The following is a 22,990-nucleotide window of genomic DNA, read 5'->3' as shown; positions in this document are numbered from 1 at the left end:
TATTTAATTTTTAAAATTACTAATAATTATTATTATATTTTATTTTACATTACACCTGTAAAATTACAATATTAGTATTTTTTTTTGAATGTTGAAACATTGTTTTATTTAGACTAAAAGTGCATCCCTACTACCTTCTTCTTTATTATCATTATTATTTAGTGAAATATTTTTCTGGCTCACATGGCTCTGTCCCCTCATGTCCTGAGGGTAGCTGGGGTCGTACGAGTGCGAGGAGCCGAAGGGTGGCGAGGAAACAACCTTTCTCTCCTCCAGTTGGGCCATGATCTCCTGTCTGCGACGGTGCAGGTAGTCGAGGGAGGGCTGTGCTCGTGTGTAGGCATTCTGGAGACACATGATCAGGTTACGTTTTGTTTAGGTTTGAAATGGGACCAGTGCAGTTCAAATATTGTAAGCAATGGATCTTACCCTGTGGTAATTCCTGATCTGACTGGAGTGGTTATAGTTCTCTGTGGCGTATCTTTCCTGAGCTGATTCCGGCAGGTACGAGGCGGCGGCGCTTTGGGGCTGTAGTGGCGGAGGAATGTCCGGACTCCTTCGGACCATTTCCTCCCGTGAGGCGAATGTTTGGGGATGGGCGTAGGCTGAGTGGCGACGGCCATCGTGGTGTGAAGGGTATCCATAATGGGAGCTAGGGTTGGCATACTGGTGCTTTGAAGAGTAGGAGCTGGGATAAGAGTCCGGATATGGTGGCATGCCTGGATCTGGAGCGGGATGACGGGTGTAGCGTGGGTGGACGTGGTGGTGGGGATAAGGATTACCTGTTGAAATGAGAAATATGGAAATGTTTTCCATCTAAAAATGCAACATAATGTGCTTGTTAAAAAAATTAAAGTGTTTTTGTACCTGCAGGGTACTGGGAGGATTCATATTGGGCAGATGGTGGCGGCGGCGGCGCTCTAGCTTCAGAGTAATACAGTTCAGACTGGTGTGGTGAATATGGGTAAGGAACTCTAGGCACAGCAGGCATGTGCTTCTGTCCGACTGAGCCATCGCCGGCCACCCTAGAGAGAGAATTTGTAAGCATTCCTGATTTTGGGATGGATTCCAATCTGCAAATCAAGAGAGAAAGTGCAGTCACTCTGCAGTCTTTCTTTTTTTAAAAGAATACATTTTTTTTTTAACTCAAATCAATTTGTCCATTTATTTATTTATTTATTTATTTGGCAAGTAGCTGTGTAATAAGTTGAATGATGTAATGTATAACAGCGTTGTTATTGTTAACTATTATTCAGACTTATTAAAAATCAATCATTTCAATTTGTTTCTTGAAATGAAACTGAATTTTAGGATGTCAACTTATTTTAAGTTAGTTGTCAAGGCAAATTTATATTTTTTTGTTTCGAGTTTAAGTTTGTCATTTAATATATTGTCATTTTATATAAAATACAGTTATTAGATAATTTATACTCAAACGAAAATGAGAAATGTCGTCTTGGCAACTAATTGAAATAAAATAAGTTCAAGCAGTAAATTACTAAAACAAATAAAAATAAATTAAAGCTAAAAAGAAATATAAAAAAGGCAAAAAGAGTTCAAATGAAAACAAAATATAAATATAAAAGCTGATTCAAAATTTTACTAATAGTATATAATGTAAATTACATTAAAATAACACTGATGTACAATTAGTCTATGCTGAAAAACTAATAGTGTTGCTGCTACTACTACTAATTAAAAAACGAAAAAAAAAAAAAATTCTTGTGTCATAAATGACACAAGTCATTGTCATTTAATCAGTAATTTATTATTTTAAACTATTAACCATTATTAAATTTTAAAAAGTTAACATTTTACAGATAATATTTAAAGTATTGTTATTTTTCACATAGCTCTTAATACACGCAAATATACATATTCCTTTATATTTTAGGAAGGTGAATGTGATTTTACCAAGTACATCCTTGTTAACCCTGGAACAACATTCCAATCAACCAATCAGGTTTGAGAGATATCAAGTTAATATCGAGGCTTACAACAAGGGTTAAGGGATTCTACACCATTCTTATGCATCTATCATTAGGTTTAGGAGTAGGGATAGGGTTAGGATTATGTTTTTTAGACAGGAACGTTGTTCCAGGATCAACAAAAGATGTCTTACTTGGAAAAAAAATCACATAGACCGTTGTTATGAGCATGAGTCGTTGTTCATTCGTTCCATTCTGTCCTCCTGTGTATATTGTCACATACATGTTTGTGCAACAGGTGGGCAGTTTCTTGTATTAACTTGCTGGAGGCTGCGATTGGTTCTCCACACCTGACCCAGATATAAGGACCACCCCAAACCTCTGCCATTATTGTGCCATAGTTTGTGATTGAGTTATTTGCTTCGTAGTGTTGTCGTTTTGACTAGTCTAGAGTGTCGTACCAGAGAGATTGTGAGTGATTATTTGCGAGTGTGATTGTGATTTCAATTTGTTATAATTCTTGTTAACTTGACCCATGCCTGTTTGACTACGAAGTTTGCTCCGAACCAGTGTATATATATATATCTGTAAATATACTGTTATATAGTTTTTTTGGCAAATTAAAGGGATGTAGGGGGTTTAACACCATTTTATTTTGTATATCTTTTCACGCTGTTTTTGGTTTAGGGAGGTAGGTAAGTTTAAGTTGTATTTTATTTTATTTATTTTCGTTTTAGGAAACGTAGAGATTAAAAAAAGATTGTTTTGTTTGTTATTTTGTCCCTGGCATCTCTCAGGTAGAGAGACTCTCTCTTTTCCCGTTATAGCTGACCCTTAGTGGTCGTAACAACCGTGCTAAGTAACATGAATCAATAAATCAATAAACTCACGAGTCTGGAGGTGAGCCAGGGGCACTGAGGCTCCCCGAGTCCATCTTCCCTGGTTTGTGTGATGGCTCATAAGACGGGTCCGAGCCTCTAGAAACCAGGTGGGCCAGAGTGGATCCAGGTCCTGCTGCTAGGATGCCGTTGGTGATGGAAGAGGGTTTGCGTGGAAGGCCCTCCATCTGCAGCCCCTCGTCAGATAACAGACCAGCGGCAAGGTCCATCTCGTTCAGCTGGGTCAGGGACTGACTAAGCTGTCGGCGCAATCCCAAACGTTTATTCATCTTACGGTACCTGTCATCAGAGAAGAGAAGGTGAAGCTGGTGCTAAGGCTTATTCCGTAGTACTTAACGTACTTAGCATGCTGCTCACTTTTCAAGCTCTTCCTGAGAGTGAGCGAAGGTGCAACTTGCTCCACGAGGACAGCCGCCTTTTTGTTTCATGTCCCGGCACATGTAGGTCTTGTATTTGCTGTGCTGAGGTGGCTGTGGGCAGGAAATGAGATATATTTACTTTTTATTTTTGTGCAAGGTACTTGAATGAGTTGAAAATATAAAAAGAAAAGCTAATTCAAAATAATAATACTATAGTAGTATATAAATACTAAAATAACACTGACGTATAGACATTTAGTCAATAACTGTCTCCATCTACCTATTTTTATGCAAATTGTGAGATCACAAAAAAAAAAAAAAAACACAAGATAGAAAGGCCAAGATGTGGATACATTCTAAAAATGTGCATAAAAACTTTTTTTTTTAATCCGATAAGACGACATGCTCATAAACAACGATGAAAACACATTTACCGAATAAATCCCTCGATGCGCAACAAATAACTCACGTGTCTTTCCCTTTAGAGGGTGTGACTGGATAACTGAATGAACCAGCAGACCAATCGCATCACACAGAATCTCAAATGTTGGTTTAATCATTCTGAAATGCCTGAGCCAAAGTCTGTCATCAAAATGTTTTGGTATAATTACTTCCCAGTCTCACGCGATTGTGTTCCCAAACACCAGGCATCCAAACCAAAGATAAAATTACAGCATTTATTGTGTTCCTCTGCATGCTCTGGTATTTAAGTCATTTATGATGTACAAAAAAGAGCCAGAGTTTCTTCCCCGATTGCAGCCACTTCCATTTCTATTACAGATATTTTGTGCCAATTTCTCAGCATGTAACGATTTTGTTCTCTTGAACACATGGGGGTGGAAATGGTGCTTCATTCGCAAAACGTCACCTTGGAATTCAGAGATTCTATCTGCATTCTGAGCAGTTTTGAGATATTGAGCTTCAAAGTTTTTTCCTTTCATACTCTTTTGTAGATAGAACCTTTTTGTTTCCTAAAAAAAAAGTCCCAAAACGTACACAACTTAAAAAAACATCACATAATATAAATAAGATGTCACAGAATTAGAATATATGAATAACTCAATTTTGACAAAAATGTCAGATAGAACCTTATAATTGCAAGGTGACAAAGTATGTAATATTCTAATTTTGCGCACAAGTTAAATTGGTGACTTTTGATGAAAACTGCTATTGTTGCAAAATTTAGGTAAAAAAAAAAAAAAAAAAAAAAAAAAAAGTACTACTGCTAAAATAATAATAATAATAATAATAATAATAATAATAATAATAAAATATAGCTGCAAGCAGCAATTACGGGGCCAAGCACAAAAACGGCACAAGAAGCCAGCCAACATGGCTGGGAGCATCAGACCAACAGCAGCAGTGAGCAATTAGAAAAAAAAGTTATTAACGTTTTTGTCAATTTTGTTATAACTTTTGACCACAAGGTGGCGCTGGTCCGAAACTTCTCAGGCTCCTTCAGTGCATTGTCCTGATGACCCATACCAAATTTATGAATTTTGGTCAAACCCATCAGAAGTTATAAGCAAAAATAGCTATTTTTCATATCTCCACTCCAGTAGGTGGCGCTACGCCGAAACACTCTATGATGCCTCAGGTCATGCTTGTGATGACACGTACCAAGTTTGATCTGAATATGATAAAGCATTGCAGAGATACAGCTTCAAGAGTCATTTTTGCATCATATCTCAAATTGTTTGCTCTGGTATACGAAAACGGTTTGACATATCGACTTGAAATCCATAACTTTTTGTCGACATGGTCTGAAGATGACACGGTTCAATTTTGGTGAAAATCGGAGCAACGGTCTAGGAGGAGTTCGAAAAAGTAGGTTTTTAAAGAAAAACAATATGGCGGACAGGAAGTTCAGCTAACTATGGCAAACTTGATATCTATGTTCTCAGCATGACCCACAGAATCTACTGAGATCAGTTTCATTACAATCGGTTAATATAGTCAAAAGTTATTAGCATTTTTGTAAATTTTGTTATAACTTTTGACCACAAGGTGGCGCTGGTCCGAAACTTCTTAAGCTCATTCAGGACATTATGCTGATGACCCATACCGAGTTTCATAATGATACGCTAATGCGTTCGTAAAATACAGCATTTAAGCACAAAATTCAAAATGGCTGACAGCTGAAATGGCCAATATGGGAAAATTGGATATCGTTCGACTCAAGATGATGCCCCAAATCCAACGAGACCAAATTCATGATTTTTGGCCAAACCCATCAGAAGTTATAAGCAAAAATACCCATTTATCATATCTCCGCGTCACTAGGTGGCGCTGCGCCGAAACACTGCATGTTGCCTCAGGTCATGCTTGTGATGCCATGTACCAAGTTTGGTCTGAATACGATAAAGCGTTGCGGAGATACAGCCTTATGTCTATTTTCGCAAGCACTACATACAATTTGTTTGTGTGTTTTTCGAAAACGGTTTGAGGAATCGACTTGAATTCCATAACTTTCTGTCGGCATGGTCTGAAGATGATGTGGTTCAATTTTCGTGAAAATCGGAGTAGCGGCCTAGGAGGAGTTCGAAAAAGTACGTTTTTCAGAAAATTCAAAATGGCGGAAAAATTTTCATGACGGAAAATGACGTCATAGAGTGCAATCGATTCGTCTTGACCCAAGGAATCAGAGGAAAAAAGAATTTTGTTTCTAGCCCTTACGGTTCAAAAGTTATTAACATAAACATAAGTGCAACTTTAGACAGCTGGTGGCGCTAGAGGGATTGAGTTAGAGACTCCAAATTTGCTATGGGCATAGTTCAGACTGTCCTCTAACTGTGTGCCAAATTTCACAACTTTCCCGCAAGCGGTTCTATGGGTTACCATAGACTTCAAGAGCGGAAGAAGAAGAAGAAGAAGAAGAAGAAGAAGAAGAAGAATAATAAATATAGCTGCAAGCAGCAATTACGGGGCCAAGCACAAAAACGGCACAAGAAGCCAGCCAACATGGCCGTGAGCATCAGACCAACAGCAGCAGTGAGCAATTAGAAAAAAAAGTTATTAGCATTTTTGTCAAGTTTGTTATAACTTTTGAGCACGAGGTGGCGCTGGTCCGAAACTTCTCAGGCTGCTTCAGGGCATTGTCCTGATGACCCATACCAAATTAATGAATTTTGGTCAAACCCATCAGAAGTTATAAGCAAAAATAGCCATTTTTCATATCTCCACTCCAGTAGGTGGCGCTGCGCCGAAACACTGTATGATGCCTCAGGTCATGCTTGTGATGACACGTACCAAGTTTGGTCTGAATATGTCAAAGCATTGTAGAGATACAGCTTCAAGAGTAATTTTTGCATCATCTCTCAAATTCTTTGCTCCGGTATACAAAAACGGTTTGACATATCGACTTGAAATCCATAACTTTTTGTCGGCATGGTCTGAAGATGACACGGTTCAATTTTGGTGAAAATCGGAGCAATGGTCTAGGAGGAGTTCGAAAAAGTAAGTTTTTAAAGAAAAACAATACACCGGACAGGAAGTTCAGCTGACTATAGCAAATTTGATATCTATGTTCTCAGCATGACCCAAGGAATCTACAGAGACCAGTTTCATTACAATCGGTTAATATAGACAAAAGTTATTAGCATTTTTGTAAATTTTATTATAACTTTGGACCACAAGGTGGCGCTGGTCCGAAACTTCTTAGACTCCTTCAGGGCATTGTGCTGATGACCCATACCAAATTTATGAATTTTGGTCAAACCCATCAGAAGTTATAAGCAAAAACAGCCATTTTTCATATCTCCACTCCAGTAGGTGGCGCTGCGCCGAAACACTGTATGATGCCTCAGGTCATGCTTGTGAAGACACATACCAAGTTTGGTCTGAATATGTCAAAGCATTGTAGAGATACAGCTTCAAGAGTAATTTTTGCATCATATCTCAAATTCTTTGCTCCGGCATACGAAAACAGTTTGACATATCGACTTGAAATCCATAACTTTTTGTTGGCATGGTCTGAAGTTGATACGGTTCAATTTTGGTGAAAATCAGAGCAACGGTCTAGGAGGAGTTCGAAAAAGTAGGTTTTTAAAGAAAAACAATATGGCGGACAGGACGTTCAGCCGACTATGGAAAATTTGATATCTATGTTCTCAGCATGACCCACGGAATCTACTGAGACCAGTTTCATTACAATCGGTTAATATAGACAAAAGTTATTAGCATTTTTGTAAATTTTATTATAACTTTTGACCACAAGGTGGCGCTGGTCCGAAACTTCTCAGATTCCTTCAGGACATTGTGCTGATGACCCATACCGAGTTTTGTATCGATATGCTAATGCGTTCGTAAAGTACAGTGTTTTAGCACAAAATTCAAATTGGATGATGGCCAAAATGGCCGATATGGAAAAATTGGATATCATTCGACTCAACATGATGCCCCGAATCTAATAAGACCAAATTTATGATTTTTGGTCAAACCTATCAGAAGTTATAAGCAAAAATATTCATTTTTCATATCTCCACTCCAGTAGGTGGCGCTGCTCCGAAACACTGCATGATGCCTCAGGTCATGCTTGTGATGACATGTACCAAGTTTGGTCTGAATACGATAAAGCAGTGCAGAGATACAGCTTAGAGAGTGTGTTTTACATCATGCCTCAAATTCATTGCTTCGGTATACGAAAATTGTTTGACGTATCAACTTGAAATCCATAACTTTTTGTCGGCATGGTCTGAAGATGATACGGTTCAATTTTGGTGAAAATCGGAGCAACGGTCTAGGAGGAGTTCGAAAAAGTAGGTTTTTAAAGAAAAACAATATGGCGGACAGGAAGTTCAGCCGACTATGGCAAATTTGATATCTGTGTTCTCGGCATGACCCAATGAATCAACAGAGATCAGTTTCATTACAATCGGTTAATACAGTCAAAAGTTATTAGCATTTTTGAAAATTTTGTTATAACTTCTGACCACAAGGTGGCGCTGGTCCGAAACTTCTCAGGCTCCTTCAGGGCATTGTGCTGATGACCCATACCGAGTTTCGTAATGATACGCTAATGCGTTCGTAAAATACAGCATTTTAGCACAAAATTCAAAATGGTCGACGGCCAAAATGGCCGAAGTGGGAAAATTGGATATCATTCGTCTCGGCATGATGCCCCAAATCCAACGAGACCAAATTCATGATTTTTGGACAAAACCATCAGAAGTTATAAGCAAAAATAGCCATTTTTCATATCTCCGCACCACTAGGTGGCGCTGCGCCGAAACGCTGCTTGTTGCCTCAGGTCATGCTTGTGATGACAGGTACCAAGTTTGGTCTGAATACGATAAAGCGTTGCGGAGATACAGCCTTATGTCTATTTTAGCAAGCACTACGAACAATTCGTTCGCGTGTTTTTCGAAAACGGTTTGAGGAATCAACTTGAATTCCATAACTTTTTGTCGGCATGGTCTGACGATGATCTGGTTCAATTTTCGTGAAAATCGGAGTAACGGCCTAGGAGGAGTTCGAAAAAGTACGTTTTTCAGAAAATTCTAAATGGCGGAAAAATTTTCATGACGGAAAATGACGTCATAGGGTGCGTTCGATTCGTCTTGACCCAAGGAATCAGAGGAAAAAAGAATTGTGTTTCTAGCCCTTATGGTTCAAAAGTTATTAACATAAACATAAGTGCAACTTTGGACAGCTGGTGGCGCTAGAGGGATTGAGTTAGAGACTCCAAATTTGCTATGGGCATAGTTCAGACTGTCCTCTAACTGTGTGCCAAATTTCACAACTTTCCCGCAAGCGGTTCTATGGGCTGCCATAGACTTCAAGAGCGGAAGAAGAAACGGAAGAAGAATAATAATAAGCGTACGGAACGCCAACAGATACAATAGGTGCCTAAGCACCTTCGGTGCTTGGCCCCTAATAATAAAAAAAAAAATTAAAAAAAAGAACGCCAACAATAACAATAGGTGCCTCCGCACCTTCGGTGCTTGGCCCCTAATAAAAGCCATATCTTCTAAACACTGGTCGTAAATCATGAGACAATTCTGATCATTTTAATTAATTATTTAAAAATATTAAAATGTTGAAAAGTTAATATTTTGTGTTTGTGATCTGGTTACCGACCTGCTGCTGATCACCTCCCTTCTTGCTATGGTTCTGGATGAAATCCACCAGGCCGTGAACAACGGTACGCACAGCTTCCAACCCTTTGGCTAGCTGCTCCCATGTGGGCGCAGGGGCATCTATCAGTGCAAAAAAAAAAAAAAAACAGCCATAAAGATTCAGACATTTATGCAAAATGGCTGTACTGACAATTGCATGAATAGAGCAGGCCGACAGACCTGGGCTGGGGTCGATGTCAGCCAGCAGCTCCAGATGGGGTCTGAGGCGGTTGAGATTGGCTGGATCTCCGGTTCTCTGAAGGGCAATGGTGAGTTCCTGAACACTCTGAGCAAAGGATGCTGGTGTCTGCAGCTGAAACACACAAAGCCACATAAACACATACTTCACATACCATCAGACAAAATCAACGTTTTATGCACAATGTGACATTTGCTACAACCTAAATGTGCTCTCTACACAGGGAGGGGTGTTACTGGAGAATTTAAACATGTAACACTGGGTAGTACCTACAGCGCCACCTAGTGAAATCTTAAAATAATACCTGGGAAACAATATGAACTTGATATGTTTGTAAAATGTAAGGTATAATTACTTAACATGCACTTCTGCAAGTTCATACCTTGTCTATAATAGACTGCATGTGGGACTTGTGGGACTGGTCGCCATAGAGTAGAGATGACCACTGGTCAGGGGCGATACGCAGTCCACCCTCCATTGCAATCTGAACAATCTGAGAGTCGTGTTCTCTCCGAAGAGCCTCATATGTGCGAAACTCCTCCTTTAGCTGCATCAAGGAGGAATCCTCATCACGTTTAGTGACCTGAGGTTAAAACACATAAAATGTTATATAATTAATAATATTATATATATATATATATATATATATATCTGATATATGTACACACACACAATGAAACAATGAAAATGTCATTTCTAAAAAACTGTCAAATATATATATATTTTTTAAAATTTACATTAAACTACATTTGATCATATATAAATAATACATATTTTTAGATATAATAATTTTATATAGAATAGAGTTTAAAACAAAAAGGCTGTCATTTGAAATAAAATTTAATAATATAAATGAATTAAATTGTTTGATGTTGAACAATCACCACATAGCAAAATACAGTCTGATTTAGACAATCCTTTATCTGTTTCTGGTTTGAATGGCACATGCATATTCGTTTAGTGAAGTTCAAAAGAGATTCGCTTATGGAAAAAACAAACAGTATTTCGTAATGAAAATGTGTGCCTTGAATTCATTCAGTCATGTTCGACAATCACTAAACTTTTGCCTCGAAAACACTCTGCTTGTATGATAAACTTATTTTTAGAAATTTTTAATTTTATGTTTTAGAAAACAGGTGCAATAGTCTGGAAACACAAATATTTCTCCATACTGTTTTCTTTTTTCCATACTTTTCCAAGCTGCTTAGGAACCCTGAATATCTTAAAAGAAAAGTCGAGGCACCTTAAAGCAGGAGGCCCTGTAGAGGAGCTGCACCACATGTCCTATGCTGGTTTTTGAGGCCTGAGGAAAACGTGGTTCGAGTCTCTGGACCACAAACAGGACCAGAACCTTCCGTGAAAGGGCCGAACCATCTTCCAGAGCGAGAAGAACCAGCTTCAATGCTTCTTCCTGCATGGCTTTTGGACGACAACCAATTTTTTTAGTACTCACAAATGATTTCACCGGCCTGCTATAATGTTACGGTGGTAAAATCTTACCAGGGCCGAGAAACTGGCAGCCTCTGGCTCTGACGGCAGCCCACAGGTTGGAGGAGAGCTGCTGGGGGTTCTGGTGCTGGAGGATGAGCTCAGTGACAGTACGTTCACCCAGAGAACGGGCCGCCCGCATGGCCCGGATGCGGCCCTCCTCCTCCACCAGCTGGCAGTGAACCAGAGTCACCAGTTTCCGCTGCATGGGCCTGCTGAGCACGCTCTGAGTAGCGCCATTCAGCCCTGCACCTGCACACACCAAGACCAACAAAAACCAAGCGTTAACTGAGCCTTTTCACTGATTACTAAATAACACGAAGGATGATAAACATGGTGAATTGTTAGGCATCTAAACAATTAAAAAATAATAAATAAATAATAATTATAAGATAAAATAAATAAATAATTATATACATTAATTTATAATATAAAATTAATAATACAAAATTAAATAAAATATTGAATATATTTTTAAAATACAAAACCATTTTTTTCCTTTTTTGCGGTGCAATTGCAATCTAATTATATCTTGATGCTTTTGATGACATATGAGTTGATGATAAATCTCTTAAAAACCATAAAGTATACGCTAACTTGTACTGAATAAATGAACAAAAGGGGTTATGTAAAATGGCAGGGGACCTCTGGTGTTGCTCAGGGGTTTAAGATAGAGCGCCAGGTCTTCCACACATGTGCGGGACTCCTCATAGTGCTTGACGTCCTCTGCAGCTGTCAGTAAGGTGACGGGTGGAGGTTTGGGTACCTGCAGGAGAAGAGAAAAGAAAAGAAAACAACATTTATCTCTTACCATACTAAAGATAGTTCACGTCTATAAGGCATTAAAGGCATTCTTCACATAACTGACCAGCATTTAATGGGACTGTGAACATTCCTCTTTTACAGAACACGTTCACACCCACAGCTGCATCACACCGAGCAAACATGCTCAGAACAACACGTGTTTTATAATCAAAAACAGAGAAATAAGGAAAGACTGTTTTGACCATGAGGTTGGGCTGTCATGGCTATGAGGTTTAGCTGATTAATGATCATATAATTAACTGCATTTCTGAGTGTAGACTGAAGCTTGGGTCTAAAAATTTATAATGGTAGATTGATTTTGAATTATATATGATTATTACATAAGATACACTACCGTTTAAAAGTTTAGGGTTAGGAAGTGTTTTTTTTCCCCATTTCAGTAGTGTATGATTGTCTTAGTAGATAGTCAAACTTCAATCAAGCTTCATGTTTATAATAATAATTTTAAAAATTGGTAACGCTTTAGTTTAGGGTCCAATTCTCACTACTAGCATGCATATTACTAGGATATTGGTTGTTTATTAGTACTTATAAAGCACATATTAATTCTGCATGTTCATATCCTACATCCCTTAATCCTACCCAATACCTAAAGTTAACAACTACCTTACTAACTATTAATAAGCAGTAATTAGTTGTTTATTGAGGCAAAAGTCGTAGTTAATAGTGAGAATTGTGGCCTTAACTAAAGCGTGACCAAAAATTATTTTCACCATCAGAAAGTTTGTTTTGACATGAAAATGTTTGACGATTTTTATGGCTTAGTACACAAATATTGCACTGGGTATAATGGCATGAATAGTACAATTTTAAATATGAAGAAATACTTCAAAATATTTCTCTTTTGCATCCACTTTGTGATTTCCAAGTCTGATTTCCATACTCACTGTAATTTTTGGGATCCATTCCAACTGAATAATATATTAATATCTTAGTAGAAGTAATAATAATAATAATAATAATAATAGTACAAACAAATATTTTACTGCTATTTTTGGACATTTGCATGAGTTTCACAGTGTAGCTGACAGATTTTTAACAAATATTCTACTGGGTAGAATGACATGAATAATTATGATTCTAAATACTGGAATATGAAAATATTATTTAAAATATTTCTCTTTTTTCTGATTCACGCTCTAATTTTTTTTTTGGAACCCATTCCAACTGAACAATATATTAATATATTAGTAGTAGTAGTAATAATAATAATTATTATTTTCCAATAGTAACATTTTCTGTGCCAAGTTCTTTACTTTTTTCATAATTTCATTTTCTGTGTGTAGTTGACCGTTTTTAACATTCTGCTCATTTCAGATTTGAACAAACACTTTGCGTGAAAACAAACAAACCTGCAGTTTTTTCTGCAGTTACGCAAATGTGAAAGTATTTTTGTGTTTGCATAAATTCCCTTATTTAAATGCAGTGCCCAATGAAGCGCTCAATGACTGTGGTCATCTGAAATAATCGTGACTAGACAATTATGTAATAGTTGCAACAGTCATACCTGACACTGGATAGAGAAGTCTTTTTAAAGACAACACTAGGAATGACAGGCAGATGTTGATTCAACTTCCTGCTTCTCTATTGACAGTGTGAGCCAGGAACCAATGTGTTTTTCTGCATCCTGTCATGCATTCTCACGCTTCGGTATGTCGCATCAGGGCTGAAATCCAACCAGACCGGAACGACCGCGAGCTGATCTTTAGAAACCCGATGCCCTAAGCTCCACCTCTAAATGCTGCACTTGACACGTTCTGCTTGTCCTCTTGATTCAGAAATAAGTGGATGCAGTAAACACTGTGATAAACACACTTCACCTAAAATACAACTGCTGTACTATTTGCATGATCAGTGCGGTCTAGTCTTTTTGGCCCTTTGCCTTATGCTACGATTGTTATGATAATTCGAAAAGGAAAAAAAGTACAATGTCTGAGTGACAAGGAACCACTGTAGTTTTACTTCCTCATCCTCGCAGTTCAGCAGTTTAGACTGAGGCTTGGGGGCACAACTTCATGCATACAAGGCAAACAAAGTCAATAAAGTGAACGTATTGTGCACCGATGTGCACTGGGCTGGCACACAGCAGTGCATTAAGGCAGTGTTTCCCAAACCTGTTCCTGAGGGCACACTAACACTGCACATTTCTCCTTTTCCTAAGCCATAAATTTCTGGTCTTGGAGTCTCAACTAACATGCTGAATTAGGTGTGTTTGATTAAGAAAAGCGGGAAAATGTGTAGCGTTCGGTGTACCTTCATGGTTGGGAAACACTGCATTAAGTGACCGTACCATTTACCATTGTTCTGTGAATTTTTGCAGGTGAAATCCAGTAATTTCAATAGCAATCTCTGCGATTGGGAGTTTTGTGTGAAAGCAAAAGGTTTCCCTGGCATATTTCACTCAGGTTCAGTTTGGTCATGCAAATTCAGGAGTTGTGGGACTTGCACGGGCACTGTAGCTGTGCATTAAGGTGCCGTCATATTTTTCATTGTTCGGCAAATTTATGAGGGTGAAATCCAGTGATTTTAATAGGAATCCACGCAATCAATTTTGTGTGGGGGCAAAAAGTTTGCAGACTCTGCTCATGTTCAAATAGGTTGCGAATTCTCAAGTTGCAGGGCTTGCATGGGAATTGTAGCTGTGAATAAAGGTGTGGTCAAATTTACTGCTGACTGGCGGTAAATATAAAGTCAATATAAAGCAAAAAGCTTCTGTCACAGATTTTGTTTGTGTTCAATTTGGTCACGCAAATTCATGAGCTGTGGGACTAGCATGGGCATTGTAGCTGGCATTAAAGGGATAGTTCACCCAAAAATGAAAATTTGATGTTTATCTGCTTACCCCCAGCGCATCCAAGATGTTGGTGACTTTGTTTCTTCAGTAGAACACAAATGATGATTTTTAACTCCAACCGTTGCCGTCTGTCAGTCAAATAATGCGAGTGGATGGGAACTTCTACTATAAGAGTAAATAAAACTTGCATAGACAAATACAAATTAAACCCTGCAGCTCGTGACGACACATTGATGTCCTAAGACACGAAACGATCGGTTTGTGCGAGAAACCGAACAGTATTTATATCATTTTTTACCTCTAAAACACCACTATGTCCAACTGCGTTCAGCATTCGGTTAGTGTGGTCTGATCACGCTCTGACAGCGGCAGTGATGTCTCGCGCATATACTTCAATGAGAGCGAGACATCACTGCCGCTGTCAGAGCGCGATCAGACCTCACTAAGCGAATGCTGAACGCGGTTGGACATAGTGGTGTATTAGAGGTAAAAAATGATATAAATACTGTTCGGTTTCTCGCACAAACCGATCGTTTCGTGTCTTAGGACATCAATGTGTCGTCACGAGCCACAGGGTTTAATTTGGACTTGTCTAAGCAAGTTTTATTTACTCTTATAGTAGAAGTTCCCATCCACTCGCATTATTTGACTGACAGACGGCAACGGTTGGAGTTAAAAATCATCATTTGTGTTCTACTGAAGAAACAAAGACACCTACATCTTGGATGCGCTGGGGGCAAGCAGATAAACATCAAATTTTTGGGTGAACTACCCCTTTAAGGTGCGATCACACTTGTCGCTGTTCGGCAAATTTTTGCAGACGAGATCCATTCATTTTAACAGGGATCCACACAAAAATTCATGCGATGGCGTCACATTCACCATTCGCCAAATTTTTACGGATGACATCCAGTCACTGCAAATCAACGCACTCCTGAGTTTTGCGTGAAGGTGAAAAGTTTCCCCTAGCAGATTTCGGTCACGTGAATTCAGGAGTTGCATGGCTTGGAACGGATGGATTTCATTTCAATAGCAATCCACAAGATAGGAATTTTGTGTAACGGAGAAACGTATGCAGAATATGCTTATCAATTAGTTGGCAGATTATTTCTTCGATTAATTGATTAATCGGATAAAAATCCCAATTCTCTTTTTTATTTTAATGACAAAACACTCTATTCCACATCCTGCCCAATGCTGTCCATCAAACAAACGTGCAAATGAATGCTATGAAAACATATATAGTGAAAATATCTATATTTATGCTAAATGCAAAAGAGCTATAAACCAAAAGGACAGTTTAAATCCCTTCATTAAAAATGAAGACAATCAAGATAATAAAGAAAAACACAAACTCAGTGTTAACAGATAAGAGGAATGTTCTGCAGGAACACACACATTCACACTGTCATTTCTTTGTCCTGTAAAACTAAGAAACGTCTTACATTTATATTAAATTACACACTGTTATCCCTTCACAGTTACCACTCTCATAAAATACTTGAATTACATGTCAACTTTTAAACCTAAATTTAACATCCAACAACAAATATTTCAGGAAAATGAATATTTTGTGTTGGATTTTAATTGTCTCCCTCTCTAACGCATCCTGTCTGTTCGCTCCTTCATTAAAGTCTGAAGTATAATACAGACTGACCCTTAAAACAAAATGGAAATACTTGCTTGAATTTGTAACACTTACAGATAATGATATAACTGTAAAATGAAAGTTTTGCGCTGAGGAAACATAACACACATTAAACAGCACACGCATCTTTCAAAGCGCCTGACAGGGCAAGCCATGTCAAACATTACGCTATCGCATTAGCTTGAATCTTAAAATAAAGAATTCTCATGTTTTGGGCACTTGGATCACATACCTTTGCCGCAGCAGCTCATTCCTCAACTATTTTTAGATGCATTTTGTCCATAAAAATGCGTTATTCAGTGCTGCGATTTGATGCGATTGGCGGGATTTTTCTGTGCACGGTGGGCAGACCCGACTAATCGATAAGGACATTTGTTGTCAGTGATTTTAAATATTGATTTTTATCGATTAGTTGTTGCAGCCCTAATGCTTATTATGTTAAAGTTGGTCATGAGAGGTTTGAAAGTGACTTCTATGTGAGCTGTGCTTCATTCATCACTACAATGGACATTTTTGTCATGAAATTTTGCCAATGTGACTGCACATTCAGACTCACCTGGCCACTGACGAGCTGCAGCAGCGCAGTGTTGACGGGCAGCTGCTCGATGTCCGTGCTGATGGCGGTCTGGTCGAATGGGCAGGCCTTGCGGTGCAGTTTGTTCAGGCACATTTTGCACACGGTGTGTCCGCAGCCCAAGCTGATGGGCTTGCGGTGGCTCTCCTCGAAGGTTTGCGTGCAGATGGGACACAACAGAAACTCGGTCCATTGCGGGGCTTGCACGGGCATTGTAGCAAAGAGCGGTCTGTGATGCACCGGTCCCCAAGATCTTCTCTTATTGCTGCATTTGTATCAATGTGCGTTTTGTGTAAAGCAATACGGCGCTATGTTCTAGAGGTTCCACTGGAACCGATAAAGCTCTTCCAAAGATCACAGTTCTTAAATATTTCCTGGCATTGTAGGGGCGTTCAGCACATAGTGTGAAAAACATAACCTGCAAGACAAAAACAGAAAACAATGAGTTTAATATATAAAAGATGTCTAGCTCATCCCAACTTGCCAAATTAACTCAATTACGCAATGTTAACTGTGTCTGGACCCATTATTTTTTCAAATGAAACATTAAAAATGCATTTCTAATACATACCTTAATTGAGCCTCATTTATAAAACATAGCAGAACAAACTTGTGTGAATCAATGTTGTTACATTTCTTGCTTTATATGGAATATTGCAGTATTTATTATAAATGATGCATTTGTGCACATTTTTTTTATTCATGTCCCCTTGTAATGAAAAATACTTTCCCTCCCTCTTGCAGTGACATCTCTTCTCTGATAACATGTTTACTGGTGCGAGGGCGGGACAACCTGTCACTCACATGAGATTGACCAATAGCAAACCACTTCAATCCAATCAATTCCCGATGGACAAAATCAAGTCCTGCCCTACATTTTTTCTGGTTCGAGAAGCCGTTTCTCTCAGATATACATCACAATAGCGAAGAAAAGACTATCACAACTTCCATTTCATGCAGACTTTAAACTAAAATAACTTTTGTTAATGAAAATAAATACTCTTTCACAACTTCGAAACAAAACAAAATAAAATGGTCTCAAATTAATTTGAGTTTTTGATACAGAAAATAACCAAAAAGGTTAAAAATGTGATAAAGAGCCTTTAATTAAACAGAAAAATTCCAGTACATAACACTAGACAACCCTGAGAAATGTAATGCTGCTATAAAAACTGCCATTAACACAAAAAAACAAGCAAACAAAATAAACTGAAACAAAAAAAAAAGAAAATTCTAAAAGTTAGTAAAAACTAACAAAAAATAAACTAAAAAGACATATAGCAATAAAAACTAAATTCAGTTATTCTTCTTTTTGCATAAACTGTTAAACTGAATTGAAATAATATAATAATTTTAATTATTTATCAACGATATATAAAACTTTAAATTAAAAAGGCACAAAATGTAATTTTTCGCCGCTAGAGGTCACTTATTCAAAACAAAGGCGTAGCTTAATGATGCCAAGATTGAGCATAGAATCATGGGAGATGTCGTCTTCACCTCACAGCTGGTAAAAAAAATCTGACGGGACTCAGGCAGAAATCACATTGATGGATGAGATTATTAACGTTAATGTAGTTAATATAAAATGATGTTACCACGTTACTCAGTGTGTTCGCTCAGCGGCTGCTATGAGACACTTGTTGCACACTGCAGTAAGCTAGATTGATATTAGAGTATCATATTAATATAATCAAGAACACGAGATTAAAACAATAAGACTAAATGTGTTGAGCTGTATAACAATAATTTGTTTTCTGTCTATAAATGTAACCAAACAGTTGTTCCCTTGTCATGGTTTCTACAAAATAAAACCGGAAATCGAGGGTAATGCAGGTATGATGTCATTAAATTTGCTTATTTCTCTGGATTTAAACATTCTTGGAAACATCTGGGATAATCTAAGTACACAATTCAACAAAATACAAAAAAAAAAAAAAAAAAAAAACCCACTATTCTGGTGGTTTTTGGATATTTGAATCCAAAAATCTTACATATTGTGTCTTTAAATGGCATCATAAACTGCATCAGGAAAACTTCATGGTATTCAAAACTTTCCATTTGGAAAAATAAGTTTAAATAAGTTTAAGTGAAAATTGTTAAAGCTGCAGTCCGTGATTTTTGGCCCTCTAGCGGTTAATAAACAGAACTGCACGCATCTTGTGGAAGAACATTGTAGCCGGAACTACTTTTCTCCGTGTATGTCTATGGCGAGTCACGCAGTTACTGTGATACTCTGCGGCGAGTCCTACTAGTCCGGTCTGAAATAGTCCGAATATAAACACTAATTATAAGTGTACCATAATGATTCAGGATAAGACAAAAACACGGTTTGGAAAATGGATTCATGTTGTACATTCTCATTATATAATTTTTGTCAATTTTGAACACAAAAAAAGTTACGGACAGCGTTTTTTTTTTTAAGTTAATAATCAGGAATTGTATTTATATCAATTCCTTTGTTGAAAAGAAGATCAAAGATCACAATCACTAGTGCATAAAAACATATGACTTTATGAAAAGGAAAAGATTTTTCCTTTTCGTCATCTTAGACATTCTTATCACTGACCCGAGTACAGTAGGTTTATTTTGGTATCAAAGAATAGCAACCAAGCAAGATCTTCAAGCTATCATCACATTTAAACCTTTTGGCTTCAGCCTGACAACGCCTCTCCAGCTTGACAACATGAGCTCTACGAAACATTCAGTCTTGGGAAGTCCAGAACAGCAGCAATAACCTGACTCATCATTTATTACAGCTTAGTCTGCGTACCGTACCTTAGTGCTGCCCAATATAGCCATTATATAACCAAAACAACACCTCCACAACACAAAACCGAGGGGATTTCAAATGACTAATAGTGAGTAAAGTGCAATTGCTTTGACCGCTCCAGCGGGAGACAACACAAGGAAGTGTTTAAACTCAAATCAGGTTATGTGCCCCGCGCTGTGACTCATCTGACAAACATCAAATCTGCGTGAACATGTTTTTAGGAGCAAGGCGGCAGGAATTCTGACCTATAGGGAACAGAAACATGAGCCATAACAAAGATCACAGTTTCTATCACATGCACGGCAATTGCACACTCATGCTTCTGTGACAAAAGGAAGCCGAAAATAAAATTATAGGATACTGAACACCGGTTTCCTTTCTGAATGTTGGAAAAGGTGTACACACCAACACTGAAACTATTCAGAAATCCACCTAATTGCAATGACGCCATCAAGAATGCTATTTTAACTTTCGCAAGGATTCCTGCAGGTATTTTTAAGTGTGCAAACTGAACCCGTAAAAAAAAAAAATGTATAAATAAAAATAATCAAGTAATATATAAACACTATATATGAACAATAATAATAGTATAAATATATATAAACATGCATTGTCTTACCTAATGGGTGCATGTATATATATATATATATATAACATTCAAATATGTGCTGTTATCTACAGCAGCCACCCATGCGACTAGGGTACTTCCTCTTGTGGCAGCCATCAAAAGCACCATTTTAGGTGGCCACACCCACACATTTCTGTTGTAAAATCATTGGTACCAGGATTTCCTAAGAACTATAATTAAATTTGGTGGGTGATTGAGGAAATGGGATCACTTCGCTCTCTCTATATATAAATATTCAATGGGAACACTTCGCTCTCTCTCTCTCTATATATATATTTGACAGTGCTTAAATTTATTAGACCATCTGTCATAATAAAGACAAAAAGATTTTAGGAAATTGTCAAACTTGTTTAAAACTAAAAATTGTACTGTCATTTATTAGGCAAATAACAAACTGAAGCAACTAAATAGTCTTTATTCACACATAATAACCAAAAATATATTTTATTTTTTTATTTTGTATGGCCTTCTTTGGCCTTGATGACGGCTTGCTTTCTTGCTGACATTGTTTTTATGTACTTTTCCACAGGCTCTTTTGTTATTGACTTCCAAATAGTTTCTAGTTGTTCTCAAAGTCTTGCTTTTGAGGAAACTTTTGTAGGCTATATCTTTTGAATTCTTTAAATCACAACAATAGCCTATATTTTAGTGTTAGAAACACTACTGTGAAATACTAAAAATGATTTTGGTAATGACCAATACTGTTAGTTTAGGGCAGCTGAGGCACAAACCTTGGGTTGTGGTCTAATAAATTTGTTAAGCACTGTGTGAACATACATAAACATATACATATATATATACATATATATATATATATATATATATAAAATTATCTCCCAGCATCTCCAAACAAGGAATTGATGCTGAAAATGCAGAGTAATCATGACAATGAGACCTGTTTGTCAACTAGATGTGATTAAAGCTAAATGTATTTAATATGAATCAGAAAGGTGATTTACATGCCTGACACTCATGTGTGTGATTCGAAAAGAAAAATATGTTCAGATGCCAGTGCAGTCATGGAAAAAATTACCTCAGTTCAAAGCATGTTGAGACTTATCTCTTGCCATTTGTCTATTGGAAACCCCCTAAAGCACGTTAAAAAGATTTTAAGCTTCACTTATCATTATTATCAAGAATTTATTTATACAATTCAAAGTGATTTAACAATATATAAAAACTACATCCATCCTACACACTGTGCTAAAAAAAGAGACAATAAGCACGTGTGCATCATCACATTCCCATCAGATTTAGCTGCCAAATTAAGCAAATCAAAAAGATAATTATCAAATGAACCTCCAAGAAACTCTTAGTCAAACACGTCTTGAGAAAATCTGACTTCTATGTAATATTCTGCATAACATCGAGCCCTTTAGGACAGGAAAGAAAGAGACAAAGCCCTTTGACTAGAGCTGGATATAGCTAAAATATAATAAAACACTCGCGTAAAACCCAGTAGAACCCAATTATACCTTCAAATATATATATAATATATATATAACCTACTCGTTTATTTAGCCAAATGCCACGCTATAATGAAGAATCATTACTTATTTAAAATATCAGATTGTCAAACTGTTATGCTAGTCAGCTAACGTTAGCAGGTTAATCAATAGCCTTTTATAATAAAACAAAACACAATAGTAATACCTACCAAGCACCACGAGATGTTTTCTACATATAAACATCGCATATGAAATTTAAGCTAATATAAAAATGTGCATTTGGACAGTTTAAATCGATCAGAAATTTGAATATTAAACAGCTAGCCGGTGTGCTAACAAAACAAAGCTTGTAGCGTTCGGCTAAACGTCATTTGTTCAGTTAAAAACGAAAGTACCGTGAATCCCTTAATACTTGTAATAATATTTTGTTATTTGAAACCATTTTAAAAGCATACAAACTGAATACTAACCAATAATAAAATATATTCTTAGTTTCTTAATAATATAATGTGCTCGTGAGCGTTAGCATGGATGCTACGCCGGTTGATGCATCTTGGGTAACGCTTACAACGCTCATTTGTAATTGTTATACGCGTTTCAGTCGAATTACACGAATATTCAACGATATTCACTGCAGAAGTGTCAATTTTAGAGTTTTAAATGTGATTCAAGCTATGCTGTTGCATTCCTAAGCTAGACTCTTCACACTGTTTTAGCCTCTATAAACGGTATAACGTTATATATATAAAAAACACAACTTAAATGGGCGATACATCTACATGATATGAGCAGTACAATATATACTCACAATATTTGGTTCAGCTCAATCTTCACAGAAGAACGGCGAGTTTCGCCTGCTGCTGTAATGAAAGTTTCTTTGGACTGTCTGACGGAGTCTCAGAGCTCAAGTGAGAGAAGTCCAGGATTGCGCAACCGGAGATCATCCACAGATCAAGACCGTGTCCTGCATTGAGTTAAGAGTCTCAAAACCTATCTAGACAGCATTGGTAATGTCCAAAATACTGTTATATCCCAAAAAACGGCTTTCACAGCCATCATCACTTATGAGCCTCTTTATTTTTGGTAAAGGGTGATGAGAAACTCAAGAGATTGTCTTGGATTTTGTCTGTATTCATAATATATGTTTTGAAGAAAATGGTTCTTGTGCATGCAAAAGTCACCACCATGAAGCCAGCATGTTCTAATATGGTTAAGGCACAAATGGTGTTTAGTATTTTGGTATGCGGTTGCTAGGATGTAGAATTCTGGATGTAGAAAACCATCTTGGGTGGGTAGTAACTTACCAGTCAA

The 22,990-nt window shown here is 37.4% G+C and overlaps 1 protein-coding gene across 3 annotated transcripts in view; it reads right to left on the bottom strand.

Annotated features, from left to right (window-relative positions):
• The window catches only part of rc3h1a (ring finger and CCCH-type domains 1a), a 30,499-nt gene extending 7,857 nt beyond the window's left edge, over positions 1-22,642 (bottom strand). For 2 of the 3 annotated variants that reach the window (XM_048164207.1, XM_048164213.1), the window contains exons 1-13: positions 22,488-22,642; positions 16,813-17,248; positions 11,635-11,755; positions 11,002-11,241; positions 10,745-10,920; positions 9,884-10,084; positions 9,483-9,615; positions 9,265-9,383; positions 3,185-3,297; positions 2,819-3,106; positions 868-1,073; positions 430-782; positions 184-345 (exon numbers count right to left, since the gene is read on the bottom strand). In XM_048164207.1, coding sequence (XP_048020164.1) covers positions 184-345; positions 430-782; positions 868-1,073; positions 2,819-3,106; positions 3,185-3,297; positions 9,265-9,383; positions 9,483-9,615; positions 9,884-10,084; positions 10,745-10,920; positions 11,002-11,241; positions 11,635-11,755; positions 16,813-17,043 — 2,343 coding nt within the window. In that variant the 5' untranslated portion in view covers positions 17,044-17,248; positions 22,488-22,642. The remainder of the gene's footprint in view (positions 1-183; positions 346-429; positions 783-867; positions 1,074-2,818; positions 3,107-3,184; positions 3,298-9,264; positions 9,384-9,482; positions 9,616-9,883; positions 10,085-10,744; positions 10,921-11,001; positions 11,242-11,634; positions 11,756-16,812; positions 17,249-22,487) is intronic. The other variant, XM_048164220.1, reaches the window with a different exon arrangement.
• Positions 22,643-22,990: the final 348 nt, after the last annotated feature.

Source organism: Megalobrama amblycephala, linkage group LG2 (assembly GCF_018812025.1).
Source record: "Megalobrama amblycephala isolate DHTTF-2021 linkage group LG2, ASM1881202v1, whole genome shotgun sequence".
Taxonomy (NCBI): Eukaryota; Metazoa; Chordata; class Actinopteri; order Cypriniformes; family Xenocyprididae; genus Megalobrama; species Megalobrama amblycephala.
This window is presented reverse-complemented; position numbering and strand designations above follow the sequence as displayed.